The sequence below is a fragment of the Hyla sarda genome, chromosome 1, assembly GCF_029499605.1.
Source record: "Hyla sarda isolate aHylSar1 chromosome 1, aHylSar1.hap1, whole genome shotgun sequence".
NCBI classification, from domain to species: Eukaryota; Metazoa; Chordata; class Amphibia; order Anura; family Hylidae; genus Hyla; species Hyla sarda.
In genome coordinates, this window is record NC_079189.1 from 4,695,089 (window position 1) to 4,708,318 (window position 13,230).

The 13,230-nt window shown below is 45.6% G+C and overlaps 1 protein-coding gene across 2 annotated transcripts; it reads right to left on the bottom strand.

Moving 5' to 3' along the window:
- Positions 1 to 4,514: 4,514 nt before the first annotated feature.
- Positions 4,515 to 13,151, bottom strand: LOC130287161 (oocyte zinc finger protein XlCOF6.1-like). Of its 2 annotated transcripts, none has more exons than XM_056537331.1 (4): positions 12,937 to 13,151; positions 10,606 to 10,809; positions 6,074 to 6,194; positions 4,515 to 5,502 (listed from the first exon to the last, which is right to left on the bottom strand). In XM_056537331.1, the coding sequence occupies exons 1-4, from the start codon at positions 13,012 to 13,014 to the stop codon at positions 4,694 to 4,696; spliced, it is 1,212 nt and encodes a 403-aa protein (XP_056393306.1). In that variant the 5' UTR covers positions 13,015 to 13,151; the 3' UTR covers positions 4,515 to 4,693. The 2 variants fall into 2 exon arrangements, with proteins under 2 accessions (XP_056393306.1, XP_056393316.1); XM_056537341.1 differs by having other exon boundaries at positions 10,606 to 10,785; positions 12,937 to 13,150.
- Between the last annotated feature and the right edge of the window lie 79 nt (positions 13,152 to 13,230).

The following is a 13,230-nucleotide window of genomic DNA, read 5'->3' on the forward strand; positions in this document are numbered from 1 at the left end:
TCTGAGCCTTATCGAGACTCGAGAAAAGACCCACAAACCGATTAATATTCTTTATTAACGAGTCACCGAACAGAAGCCCATCAGCCAAAGGGCCTGGCTCCTCCGTGGCCAAGTGGGTCAATTGAGGGTCCAACCTCATGAGGATGGCCCTACGCCGCTCGGTAGAGATAGCGGAGTTGGCGTTTCCCAATAAGCATGTAGCCCTCAGGGCCCAGCCTCTTAAGACCTCTGCATTCACGGGTTCACCTGAAGCCACAGCCTGCTCGGCCATATTGAGAATTTTTGTGACAGGTCCCAAGAAATCCAAGAATTTATCTTGTACTGATTTAAAGGAACGATCAATTCCTTTCTTCGGGTTTTTACCCGATTTATTCATATATTTCAGGAGAATAGGATCTAAATCTGGTGTAACCGCCACCTTATTGGCTAACGAGGGCCGTGGGCATTCCGCCCGAAGTTTATTTCGATTGCCTCTGTCTAGAGGCTTACGGATCCATGCTGCAATGTATTTAGCTACTTCTGGAACAGGCTCCCACTCACCCGAACGTGGGTGTTTTATAGCCTCCGGGTCAAAATATGGTACTCCAAATGAGTCCAATAAAGCATCCGGGGAAGGGTTGCCCTCCGTGGAAGGACCAGGATCGGACACACCCTCGTCCTCTCCACCTACCTCTTCCTCACTACTGGAAGTGACAGAGGTCGAGTCATCATCAGACTCAGAGTCCAACTCGGATTTGTCTACAAATGAATTAGGCTTGTTCCGTTTAGCAGAACGAGTAGTCCGATGTTGAGAAACTTCCTCTCGGACAGAGGGTCGTTTGCCCGCAGACGGGGCGTTACCCACTTTAAGTGGTCTAGTCATGATGTTTAGGCTATCTCCTGCAAGGTCACGTGAGACAGGAGAGGTCAAAGTGTCTGAATTAGTATTCTTCTTCCGGACAGACTTGCCAGGTACACCCGAGCCTGAAGCTCTTTCTTGCACAACCGAACTGCCCCCAGCAACTGACGGAGGAGAAACCTCCTCAGGGCGAGCATTGTGCATAGCTAAAGATACAGATTTAGATATGGTCTCGTTTACCGATATCATAGCAGAGGATAGGGCAGATTGCACCGACCTGCACACCAACTGCTGTATCTGGTCGGCCGACAAAAACTCAGTATCAGTAGTATGAGAGGGGCCATCCCCCAAGGTCATGATTGACTTGTCCTCAGCCATATTACAGAACAGACGTTGAATAAGAATTTCCACACAACACTGTGAAGAGAAAAACAAGTAGAAATAAATACCCTGAGTACAACAGAAAACCTCTGAAATAGATGTAAAATATATATAGTTATAACATAGGGTTGTAACTAAACTCTATTGGCTTATAATGCGTTGCAGAGTATTGCAGTAGCAAACGTAGAAACCAATTAGGTAATAGCACCTTCCGGCCAATAATCGCAATCTCCGCTGCGCCCGCTGCAGAAGTTGTCTACAGCCCGAGCGCAGCGCAGGATACTAGTGAGTCCAATGTGAGAGCCGACGGGGGCGTGTTCACGTCCTGGCCGAAGTCTCGCGAGAGCCGTGAACGTGCCCTGAGTAAGGAACGCAGGTACGCACGGCACCAAGAAGGCCGGGGCCGAAACAACAAGCCCTGCTGACGTCACTCGAGATGGCGGGCGCCCCGAGAGGATACGGGGAAAGCGCCACCACCGAACAACGTTGCACGTACAGGTGATGTAGACCGGGAAGGGGGTAAACTATTACTACAAATAAATGCAGTGCTAACCCGGCGCAATGACCAGGAGAGCCCTACCTGAACAAGGGGAAAAACTGAGCCGGAGTATGAAGTATCTACTCCTGCTGCCTAAACCATGAGAATTCACAATAGATATACCACATAGACTAACTAGCCCTGTGTATAAAGAACAGGGCTAGGAAAAAGATAATTTCCACACAATCACAAGAGAAACACTGAAGTACTTATCTGTAATGCTCCAGCTATTGAGCAGAAAGAAAGAGGAGGAGGATGGAGTTACAGCTGGTTTTATATGGAGTTAGTTGGATGGGATTGGTGGGAATGGATAGAGGGTGCGGTTAGTTGCTAGGTAACCTGCATCCTATTATTATTTTTTCTTTCACTGTTGAAGTTATGGGCATGTTCTTTCTGCTATTGGGCGTAATAAAGAAGGATTATGCATTTTGATACGAGCCTCCTGTCTGATATAAAATTGGTTATTTTGTTGTTTTTAATAGCTATATTAAAAGTGAAGTTTTAATAACATATCTGAGTACAAGGTTCCCTTATACCGCTGTGATACTAATGAATTGGGAGACCTAAATCTGTGGCATCAAGCTAATATATCAATACTACTGAGGTATGTCCTTACTCGAGAGAAATTGGGCTACAAATATAAGTATACATTTTCTCCATTTACCCCTTGTAAAAATTCAAAAATTGGGTCTACAAGAACATGCGAGTGTAAAAAATGAAGATTGTGAATTTTCTCCTTCACTTTGCTGCTATTCCTGTGAAACACCTAAAGGGTTAAAATGCTGACTGAATGTCATTTTGAATACTTTGGGGGGTGTAATTTTTATAATGGGGTCATTTATGGGATATTTCTAATATAAAGACCCTTCAAATCCACTTCAAACCTGAACTGGTCACTGAAAAATAGTGAGTTTGAAAATTTTGTGAAAAATTGGAAAATTGCTGCTGAACTTTGATGCCCTCTGGTGTCTTCCAAAAGTAAAAACTAGTCAATTTTATGATGCAAACATAAAGTAGACATATTGGAAATGTGAATAAAAAAAAATTATTTGGAATATCCATTTTCCTTACAAGCAGAAAGCTTCAAAGTTAGAAAAATGCTATATTTTAAAATTTTTCATCAAATTTTGGGATTTTTCACCAAGAAAGGATGCAAGTTACCACAAAAATTTACCACTATGTTAAAGTAGAATATGTCACGAAAAAACAATCTCGGAATCAGAATGATAACTAAAAGCATCAGAGTTATTAATGTTCAAAGTGACAGTGGTCAGATGTGCAAAAAATGGCTGGGTCCTTAAGGGGTTAAAGGGATACTCCGGCCCTAAGACATCAAGATGTCTGATCGCGGGGGGTCCTGCCGCTGGGGACCCCTGCAATCTCTACTGCAGCACCCACCTGTCTCAGTAGCACGAAGAGATGATCGTTCAGTGTCTGAAGTCTCACGACCACAGGGCCGGAGTATTGTGACGTTACGCCCCTCCCCCTCAATGCAAGTCTATGGGAGGGGGCGTGACGGCCATCACGCCCCCTCCCAGGGACTTGCATTGAGGGGGGCGGGACGTAACGTCACACTGGGACGTGACGTCACGATACTCCGGCCCCGTGGTCGTGAGGCTTCAGACATGGAGCGATCATTGTTTCGTGCTGCTGAGACAGGTGGGTGCTGCAGGAGAGATTGTGGGGGTCCAGACATCATATTCAATACCCTTTCAATAGGGGATACGATGTCTTTAGGGCCTAAATGTGCTACCATGACCTGCAATGTCTCCAGACTTGTCTCCGATTGAGCACATCTGGGAAAACAGTGTTTGGCAATTGCAAAGGAAGCTTCCAGCAGCGGATCTTGATGATTTACGCGCCCAAGTGCCTTCACCGCGACAGAACATCCCTCAACCATTAATTACCTCACTGACAGCACGCTGGGGCGAGTAAGTGCGCCGATTCTGCTCTCAGCACCCATACTCCATACTGAATAAGATGATTTGAGTATTTTGTTTCTGTTTTGTTATCATTTCTATTCACTATTAAACATGTCTATCGATCCTGTGATTTCCATAATTTCGTGACCTCTCTCTTCGGTGCTAAGAGTTTCAATGTTAAGGAGTAAAACTAAAGCTAAGAATACTCAAAAGTGTACAAGTGATCAGCTCATGAAGGCACCAAGAATCATAAAATAAATCATTTTTGTGCATTTTTGTGTTTGTACCTACATGATGGTTTTACTTTGAAGAATTAAAGGGGTATTCCAGGAAAAAAACTTTTTTATATATATCAACTGGCTCCAGAAAGTTAAACAGATTTGTAAATTACTTCTATTAAAAAATCGTAATCCTTCCAGTACTTATGAGCTTCTGAAGTTAAGGTTGTTCTTTTCTGTCTAAGTGCTCTCTGATGACACCTGTCTCGGGAACCGCCCAGTTTAGAAGAGGTTTGCTATGGGGATTTGCTTCTAGACTGGGCGGTTCCCAAGACAGGTGTCATCAGAGAAGATTTAGACAGAAAAGAACAACCTTAACTTCAGAAGCTCATAAGTACTGAAAGGATTAAGATTTTTTAATAGAACTAATTTACAAATCTGTTTACATTTCTGGAGCCAGTTGATATACATATAAAAAAAAAGTTTTTTCCTGGAATACCCCTTTAAAGTTTCGAGGTTTTATGGAATATGTGCGGCCAGACACAACGTTTTTTTTATTTCGACTATGGAATATATCGCACCTATATAAATGAATGAAATGTCGCCGTGAACCTTATTAGAATAGTTATTTATTTCAGTTTCACAGCTTTGACAAAGATCAATTTTTCTCCATGAACCCCACTCACAGGTCATCTCTAAAATAATTAAAAATATTTGGCCGATCAAGACTCATTCCACTTTTAAACTTCTGAATAACCAGATGTTTCCTCCTATAATATTTCCAACATTCTGTACATCAACATAGCTTCTTTCTCGTGTGACTTTTCATATGATTCTTGAGGCTGATTTTAATAATAAAACATTTCCCACATTCAGAACATGAATAGGGCCTCTCTCCTGTGTGACTTCTCTCGTGTGTAACAAGATTTGATTTATCTGAAAAACATTTCCCGCATTCCGAACACGAATACGGCTTCTCTCCTTTGTGATTTCTCTCATGGATAACAAGATGGGATTTCTGGGTAAAACATTTTCCACATTGTGAACATGAATACGGCTTCTCTCCGGTGTGAATTCTCTCGTGCCTAGCAAGATTTGATTTATCTGTAAAACATTTCCCGCAATCTGAACATGTATACGCCTTTTCTCCTCTATGAACTTTCTCATGTTTGGCCAGATCAGATTTACTTACAAAACATTTCTCACATTCTAAACATGAATACGGCTTCTCTCCTGTGTGACTTAACTTATGTTTATCAAGATGGGATTTACGTGTAAAACATTTCCCACATTCAACACATGGATAAGGCTTCAGCCCTGTGTGAATTCTTCTATGTATAAAAAGACCTGATCTTTTTGTAAACCGTTTTCCACATTCATTACACTGAATCCTTTTCTCCCCTTTTTGATTTGTCCTTGAGGTAACAATGTGTGGTTGGTCAGGAGAAGGTTCCTCATGATCAGGTGGATTATTATAGGATAGATCTGGATGGACATTAGGGGTAAGGAGGTCTTCTCCTGAGGAGCGCTCCATCATATCTTCATCTTCTCCTTTATCATTCAGGGATAACATGAAGTTTCCCTCAGAATTCTTACTGGGATTTTCTGTTGGGATAAAAATGGGATGAGTTATTTTTTTATTGTCAAACCACGGAAATGGCGCACGTTAGGGCGCCTTTCGCTTAACACCACCACAGGCGTCAGGTAACTACAGGTAGGTTCTATATACAGTGGGGGCGAACTGCCTACGAGGGGGGGGGGTCTATGAACAAAAAGCATACTACATACAGGAGAAAAAAACTACATACAGAGGCGTCCTAAATACAGGGGCCAAGCTACCTTAAGGGGAGGACCTACCTTCATGGTCAAACTATATAGGGGGGTAAACTACCTGCAAGACTTACCGATGCAAACATCATGAAAAGCCAAGATCGTTAATACGAGGTAAAATCACATGCCTCACCATAGAGAAACATTTCCAGCCATTACAATACTGGGGAGTTATTTAAATGTTTTAACACGGTCATGTGATTCATTCTCATATGATTCAAAAAAAACTCTCAAAAAAATTTAGATTTGTAAAAATCTGAATATTTCGAGAAGTAGAAAAAAAAAAGAAAAAACGTAAGAAACCATTTTCTCATCTGTAATCAATGCTATAGTTGTCTCTTCTTACCTTGTGATGTGAGGGGCCGGTGATCCTCCATCATGTCCTGGTACAGATCCTTGTGTCCTTCTACATACTCCCACTCCTCCATGGAGAAATAGACCGCCACATCCTGACACCTTATAGGAACCTGACACACAATGATACAGTCATCACCAGACCCCTCCATTACTGTATAATGTCCCAGCAGTGTCACCTCTCCAGCCATCACCAGACCCCTCCATTACTGTATAATGTCCCAGCAGTGTCACCTCTCTAATCATCACCAGATCCCTCCATTACTGTATAATGTCCCAGCGGTGTCACCTCTCCAGTCAGCACCAGACCCCTCCATTACTGTATAATGTCCCAGCAGTGTCATCTCTCTAATCATCACCAGACCCCTCCATTACTGTATAATGTCCCAGCAGTGTCACCTCTCCAGTCATGCCCAGACCCCTCCATTACTGTATAATGTCCCAGCAGTGTCACCTCTCCAGTCATCACCAGACCCCTCCATTACTGTATAATGTCCCAGCAGTGTCACCTCTCTAATCATCACCAGACCCCTCCATTACTGTATAATGTCCCAGCAGTGTCACTTCTCTAATCATCACCAGACCCCTCCATTACTGTATAATGTCCCAGCAGTGTCACCTCTCCTGTCATCACCAGACCCCTCCATTACTGTAAAATGTCCCAGCAGTGTCACCTCTCTAATCATCACCAGACCCCTCCATTACTGTATAATGTCCCAGCAGTGTCACCTCTCCAGTCACAACCCGACCCCTCCATTACTGTATAATGTCCCAGCAGTGTCACCTCTCCAGTCATCACCAGACCCCTCCATTACTGTATAATGTCCCAGCAGGGTCACCTCTCCAGTCATCACCAGACCCCTCCATTACTGTATAATGTCCCAGCAGTGTCACCTCTCCAGTCATCACCAGACCCCTCCATTACTGTATAATGTCCCAGCAGTGTCACCTCTCCAGTCATCACCAGACCCCTCCATTACTGTATAATGTCCCAGCAGTGTCACCTCTCCAGTCATCACCAGACCCCTCCATTACTGTATAATGTCCCAGCAGGGTCACCTCTCCAGTCATCACCAGACCCCTCCATTACTGTATAATGTCCCAGCAGTGTCACCTCTCCAGTCATCACCAGACCCCTCCATTACTGTATAATGTCCCAGCAGGGTCACCTCTCCAGTCATCACCAGACCCCTTCATTACTGTATAATGTCCCAGCAGGGTCACCTTTCTAATCATCACCAGACCCCTCCATTACTGTATAATGTCCCAGCTGTGTCACTTCTCCAGTCATCACCAGACCCCTCCATTACTGTATAATGTCCCAGCAGTGTCACCTCTCTAATCATCACCAGACCCCTCCATTACTGTATAATGTCCCAGCAGTGTCACCTCTCCAGTCATCACCAGACCCCTCCATTACTGTATAATGTCCCAGCAGTGTCACCTCTCCAGTCATCACCAGACCCCTCCATTACTGTATAATGTCCCAGCAGTGTCACCTCTCTAGTCATCACCAGACCCCTCCATTACTGTATAATGTCCCAGCAGTGTCACCTCTCCAGTCATCACCAGACCCCTCTATTACTGTATAATGTCCCAGCAGTGTCACCTCTCCAGTCATCACCAGACCCCTCCATTACTGTATAATGTCCCAGCAGTGTCACCTCTCTAATCATCACCAGACCCCTCCATTACTGTATAATGTCCCAGCAGTGTCACCTCTCCAGTCATCACCAGACCCCTCCATTACTGTATAATGCCCCAGCAGTGTCACCTCTCCAGTCATCACCAGACCCCTCCATTACTGTATAATGTCCCAGCAGTGTCACCTTTCTAATCATCACAAGACCCCTCCATTACTGTATAATGTCCCAGCAGTGTCACCTCTCCAGTCATCACCAGACCCCTCCATTACTGTATAATGTCCCAGCAGTGTCACCTCTCTAATCATCACCAGACCCCTCTATTACTGTATAATGTCCCAGCAGTGTCACCTCTCTAATCATCACCAGTCCCCTCCATTACTGTATAAAGCTCCAGCAGTGTCACCTCTCCAGTCATCACCAGACCCCTCCATTACTGTATAATGTCCCAGCAGTGTCACCTCTCTAATCATCACCAGACCCCTCTATTACTGTATAATGTCCCAGCAGTGTCACCTCTCTAATCATCACCAGTCTCCTCCATTACTGTATAATGTCCCAGCAGTGTCACCTCTACAGTCATCACCAGACCCCTCCATTACTGTATAATGTCCCAGCAGTGTCACCTCTCCAGTCATCACCAGACCCCTCCATTACTGTATAATGTCCCAGCAGTGTCACCTCTCCAGTCATCACCAGACCCCTCCATTACTGTATAATGTCCCAGCAGTGTCACCTCTCCAGTCATCACCAGACCCCTCCATTACTGTATAATGCCCCAGCAGTGTCACCTCTCCAGTCATCACCAGACCCCTCCATTACTGTATAATGTCCCAGCAGTGTCACCTTTCTAATCATCACAAGACCCCTCCATTACTGTATAATGTCCCAGCAGTGTCACCTCTCCAGTCATCACCAGACCCCTCCATTACTGTATAATGTCCCAGCAGTGTCACCTCTCTAATCATCACCAGACCCCTCTATTACTGTATAATGTCCCAGCAGTGTCACCTCTCTAATCATCACCAGTCCCCTCCATTACTGTATAAAGCCCCAGCAGTGTCACCTCTCCAGTCATCACCAGACCCCTCCATTACTGTATAATGTCCCAGCAGTGTCACCTCTCCAGTCATCACCAGACCCCTCCATTACTGTATAATGTCCCAGCAGTGTCACATCTCTAATCATCACCAGACCCCTCCATTACTGTATAATGTTCCAGCAGTGTCACCTCTCTAATCATCACCAGACCCCTCCATTACTGTATAATGTCCCAGCAGTGTCACCTCTCCAGTCATCACCAGACCCCTCCATTACTGTATAATGTCCCAGCAGTGTCACCTCTCCAGTCATCACCAGACCCCTCCATTACTGTATAATGTCCCAGCAGTGTCACCTCTCCAGTCATCACCAGACCCCTCCATTACTGTATAATGTCCCAGCAGTGTCACCTCTCTAATCATCACCAGACCCCTCTATTACTGTATAATGTCCCAGCAGTGTCACCTCTCTAATCATCACCAGTCCCCTCCATTACTGTATAATGTCCCAGCAGTGTCACCTCTCCAGTCATCACCAGACCCCTCCATTACTGTATAATGTCCCAGCAGTGTCACCTCTCCAGTCATCACCAGACCCCTCCATTACTGTATAATGTCCCAGCAGTGTCACCTCTCTAATCATCACCAGACCCCTCCATTACTGTATAATGTCCCAGCAGTGTCACCTCTCCAGTCATCACCAGACCCCTCCATTACTGTATAATGCCCCAGCAGTGTCACCTCTCCAGTCATCACCAGACCCCTCCATTACTGTATAATGTCCCAGCAGTGTCACCTTTCTAATCATCACAAGACCCCTCCATTACTGTATAATGTCCCAGCAGTGTCACCTCTCCAGTCATCACCAGACCCCTCCATTACTGTATAATGTCCCAGCAGTGTCACCTCTCTAATCATCACCAGACCCCTCTATTACGGTATAATGTCCCAGCAGTGTCACCTCTCTAATCATCACCAGTCCCCTCCATTACTGTATAAAGCCCCAGCAGTGTCACCTCTCCAGTCATCACCAGACCCCTCCATTACTGTATAATGTCCCAGCAGTGTCACCTCTCCAGTCATCACCAGACCCCTCCATTACTGTATAATGTCCCAGCAGTGTCACATCTCTAATCATCACCAGACCCCTCCATTACTGTATAATGTTCCAGCAGTGTCACCTCTCCAGTCATCACCAGACCCCTCCATTACTGTATAATGTCCCAGCAGTGTCACTTCTCCAGTCATCACCAGACCGGTCCATTACTGTATAATGTCCCAGCAGGGTCACCTCTCCAGTCATCACCATACCCCTCCATTACTGTATAATGTCCCAGCAGTGTCACCTTTCCAGTCATCACCAGACCCCTCCATTACTGTATAATGTCCCAGCAGTGTCACCTCTCCAGTCATCAACAGACCCCTCCATTACTGTATAATGTCCCAGCAGTGTCACCTCTCCAGTCATCACCAGACCCCTCCATTACTGTATAATGTCCCAGCAGTGTCACCTCTCCAGTCATCACCAGATCCCTCCATTACTGTATAATGTCCCAGCAGTGTCACCTCTCCAGTCATCACCAGACCCCTCCATTACTGTATAATGTCCCAGCAGTGTCACCTCTCCAGTCATCACCAGACCCCTCCATTACTGTATAATGTCCCAGCAGTGTCACCTCTCTAATCATCACCAGACCCCTCCATTACTGTATAATGTCCCAGCAGTGTCACCTCTCCAGTCATCACCAGACCCCTCCATTACTGTATAATGTCCAAGCAGTGTCACCTCTCCAGTCATCACCAGACCCCTCCATTACTGTATAATGTCCCAGCAGGGTCACCTCTCCAGTCAGCAGCTCAGTGATCCTGTGGATGAGCTCTAGGATCTTCTCCTCATGTATCAGTGAGTGAGGTGGAGGCTCCGTGTTGGGGTCCCGGGCCCTGCTCCGTCCTCCTGACTCATGGAGATGGCTGCTGGGGGCCACACACTCCCCCCATATCTTCTTCACTATGGTGTAATCCTGTGTATGGAGACAATGAGGGGACTGACCCCAGTATTTCTCCCTCACTACAAAGAGGAGATTGTGCCCCCTGTATAGAGCTCTAGTGAGCACATCTGGAATACTGGGGTCAGTTCTGGAGACCTCACCTACAAAGAGACATCCAGAACATAGAGCGGCTCCAAAGATGGGGACAACAATGGTGGAAATGTAGATGGGGACAACAATGGTGGAAATGTAGATGGGGGACAACAATGGTGGAAATGTAGATGGGGGACAACAATGGTGGAAATGTAGATGGGGGACAACAATGGTGGAAATGTAGATGGGAGACAACAATGGTGGAAATGTAAATGTGGGACAACAATGGTGGAAATGTAGATGGGGACAACAATGGTGGAAATGTAGATATGGAGACAACAATGGTGGAAATGTAGATGGGGACAACAATGGTGGAAATGTAGATGGGGACAACAATGGTGGAAATGTAGATGGGGGACAACAATGGTGGAAATGTAGATGGGGACAACAATGGTGGAAATGTAGATGGGGACAACAATGGTGGAAATGTAGATGGGGACAACAATGGTGGAAATGTAGATGGAGACAACAATGGTGGAAATGTAGATGGGGGGACAACAATGGTGGAAATGTAGATGGGGGGACAACAATGGTGGAAATGTAGATGGGGACAACAATGGTGGAAATGTAGATGGGGGGACAACAATGGTGGAAATGTAGATGGGGGCCAACAATGGTGGAAATGTAGATGGGGGGACAACAATGGTGGAAATGTAGATGGAGACAACAATGGTGGAAACGTAGATGGGGGGACAACAATGGTGGAAACGTAGATGGGGACAACAATGGTGGAAATGTAGATGGGGGGACAACAATGGTGGAAATGTTGATGGGGGGACAACAATGGTGGAAACGTAGATGGGGGACAACAATGGTGGAAATGTAGATGGGGACAACAATGGTGGAAACGTAGATGGGGGGACAACAATGGTGGAAATGTAGATGGGGACAACAATGGTGGAAATGTAGATGGGGACAACAATGGTGGAAATGTAGATGGGGACAACAATGGTGGAAATGTAGATGGGGACAACAATGGTGGAAATGTAGATGGGGGACAATAATGGTGGAAATGTAGATGGGGGACAACAATGGTGGAAATGTAGATGGGGACAACAATGGTGGAAATGTAGATGGGGGACAACAATGGTGGAAATGTAGATGGGGGGACAACAATGGTGGAAACGTTGATGGGGGGACAACAATGGTGGAAACGTAGATGGGGGACAACAATGGTGGAAACGTAGATGGGGGACAACAATGGTGGAAATGTAGATGGGGACAACAATGGTGGAAACGTAGATGGGGGGACAACAATGGTGGAAATGTAGATGGGGGACAACAATGGTGGAAATGTAGATGGGGACAACAATGGTGGAAATGTAGATGGGGACAACAATGGTGGAAATGTAGATGGGGGACAACAATGGTGGAAATGTAGATGGGGGACAACAATGGTGGAAATGTAGATGGGGACAACAATGGTGGAAATGTAGATGGGGACAACAATGGTGGAAATGTAGATGGGGGACAACAATGGTGGAAATGTAGATGGGGGACAACAATGGAGGAAATATAGATGGGGACAACAATGGTGGAAATGTAGATGGGGACAACAATGGTGGAAATGTACATGGGGACAACAATGGTGGAAATGTAGATGGGGACAACAATGGTGGAAATGTAGATGGGGGACAACAATGGTGGAAATGTAGATGGGGGACAACAATGGAGGAAATATAGATGGGGGACAACAATGGTGGAAATGTAGATGGGGGACAACAATGGAGGAAATGTAGATGGGGGACAACAATGGTGGAAATGTAGATGGAGACAACAATGGTGGAAATGTAGATGGGGACAACAATGGTGGAAATGTAGATGGAGACAACAATGGTGGAAATGTAGATGGGGACAACAATGGTGGAAATGTAGATGGGGACAACAATGGTGGAAATGTAGATGGGAGGACAACAATGGTGGAAATGTAGATGGGGGTACAACAATGGTGGAAACGTAGATGGGGGGACAACAATGGTGGAAATGTAGATGGGGGACAACAATGGTGGAAATGTAGATGGGTCACCTCACCTCTCCGGTCAGCAGGTGGAGGATCTCCAAGGTGAAGTGTAATATTCTCTTAGTCATCTCATTCCTGTCCTTGTCCATCCTTGGGGGATCATTCAGGAGAAGGAGATGATGGTTTCACCTATAAAGCTGACACAATGTAACAAACCTCCTGTAATCTTACCTTACCCTATATTCCTATCCTATAATGCTGAGCCCCGCCCACTCCTGTCACATGACCATCCTCACAGGTCCTTCAGCCACAATCTCCTCTATCCTGCTGAGCTCCGCCCCCACATGTACTGGTCACATGATTGT

What these genes read in the sequence shown, in the direction of transcription:
- LOC130287161 (XM_056537331.1), bottom strand. Translation starts at nt 13,014, where the DNA reads ATGGACAAGGACAGGAATGAGATGACTAAGAGAATATTACACTTCACC. An exon ending in TCCACCTGCTGACCGGAGAG is followed by an intron (nt 10,810 to 12,936) that starts GTGAGGTGACCC and finishes TACTGGGGTCAG; the next exon opens with TCCCCTCATTGTCTCCATAC. An exon ending in CCGGCCCCTCACATCACAAG is followed by an intron (nt 5,503 to 6,073) that starts GTAAGAAGAGAC and finishes TTATCCCAACAG; the next exon opens with AAAATCCCAGTAAGAATTCT.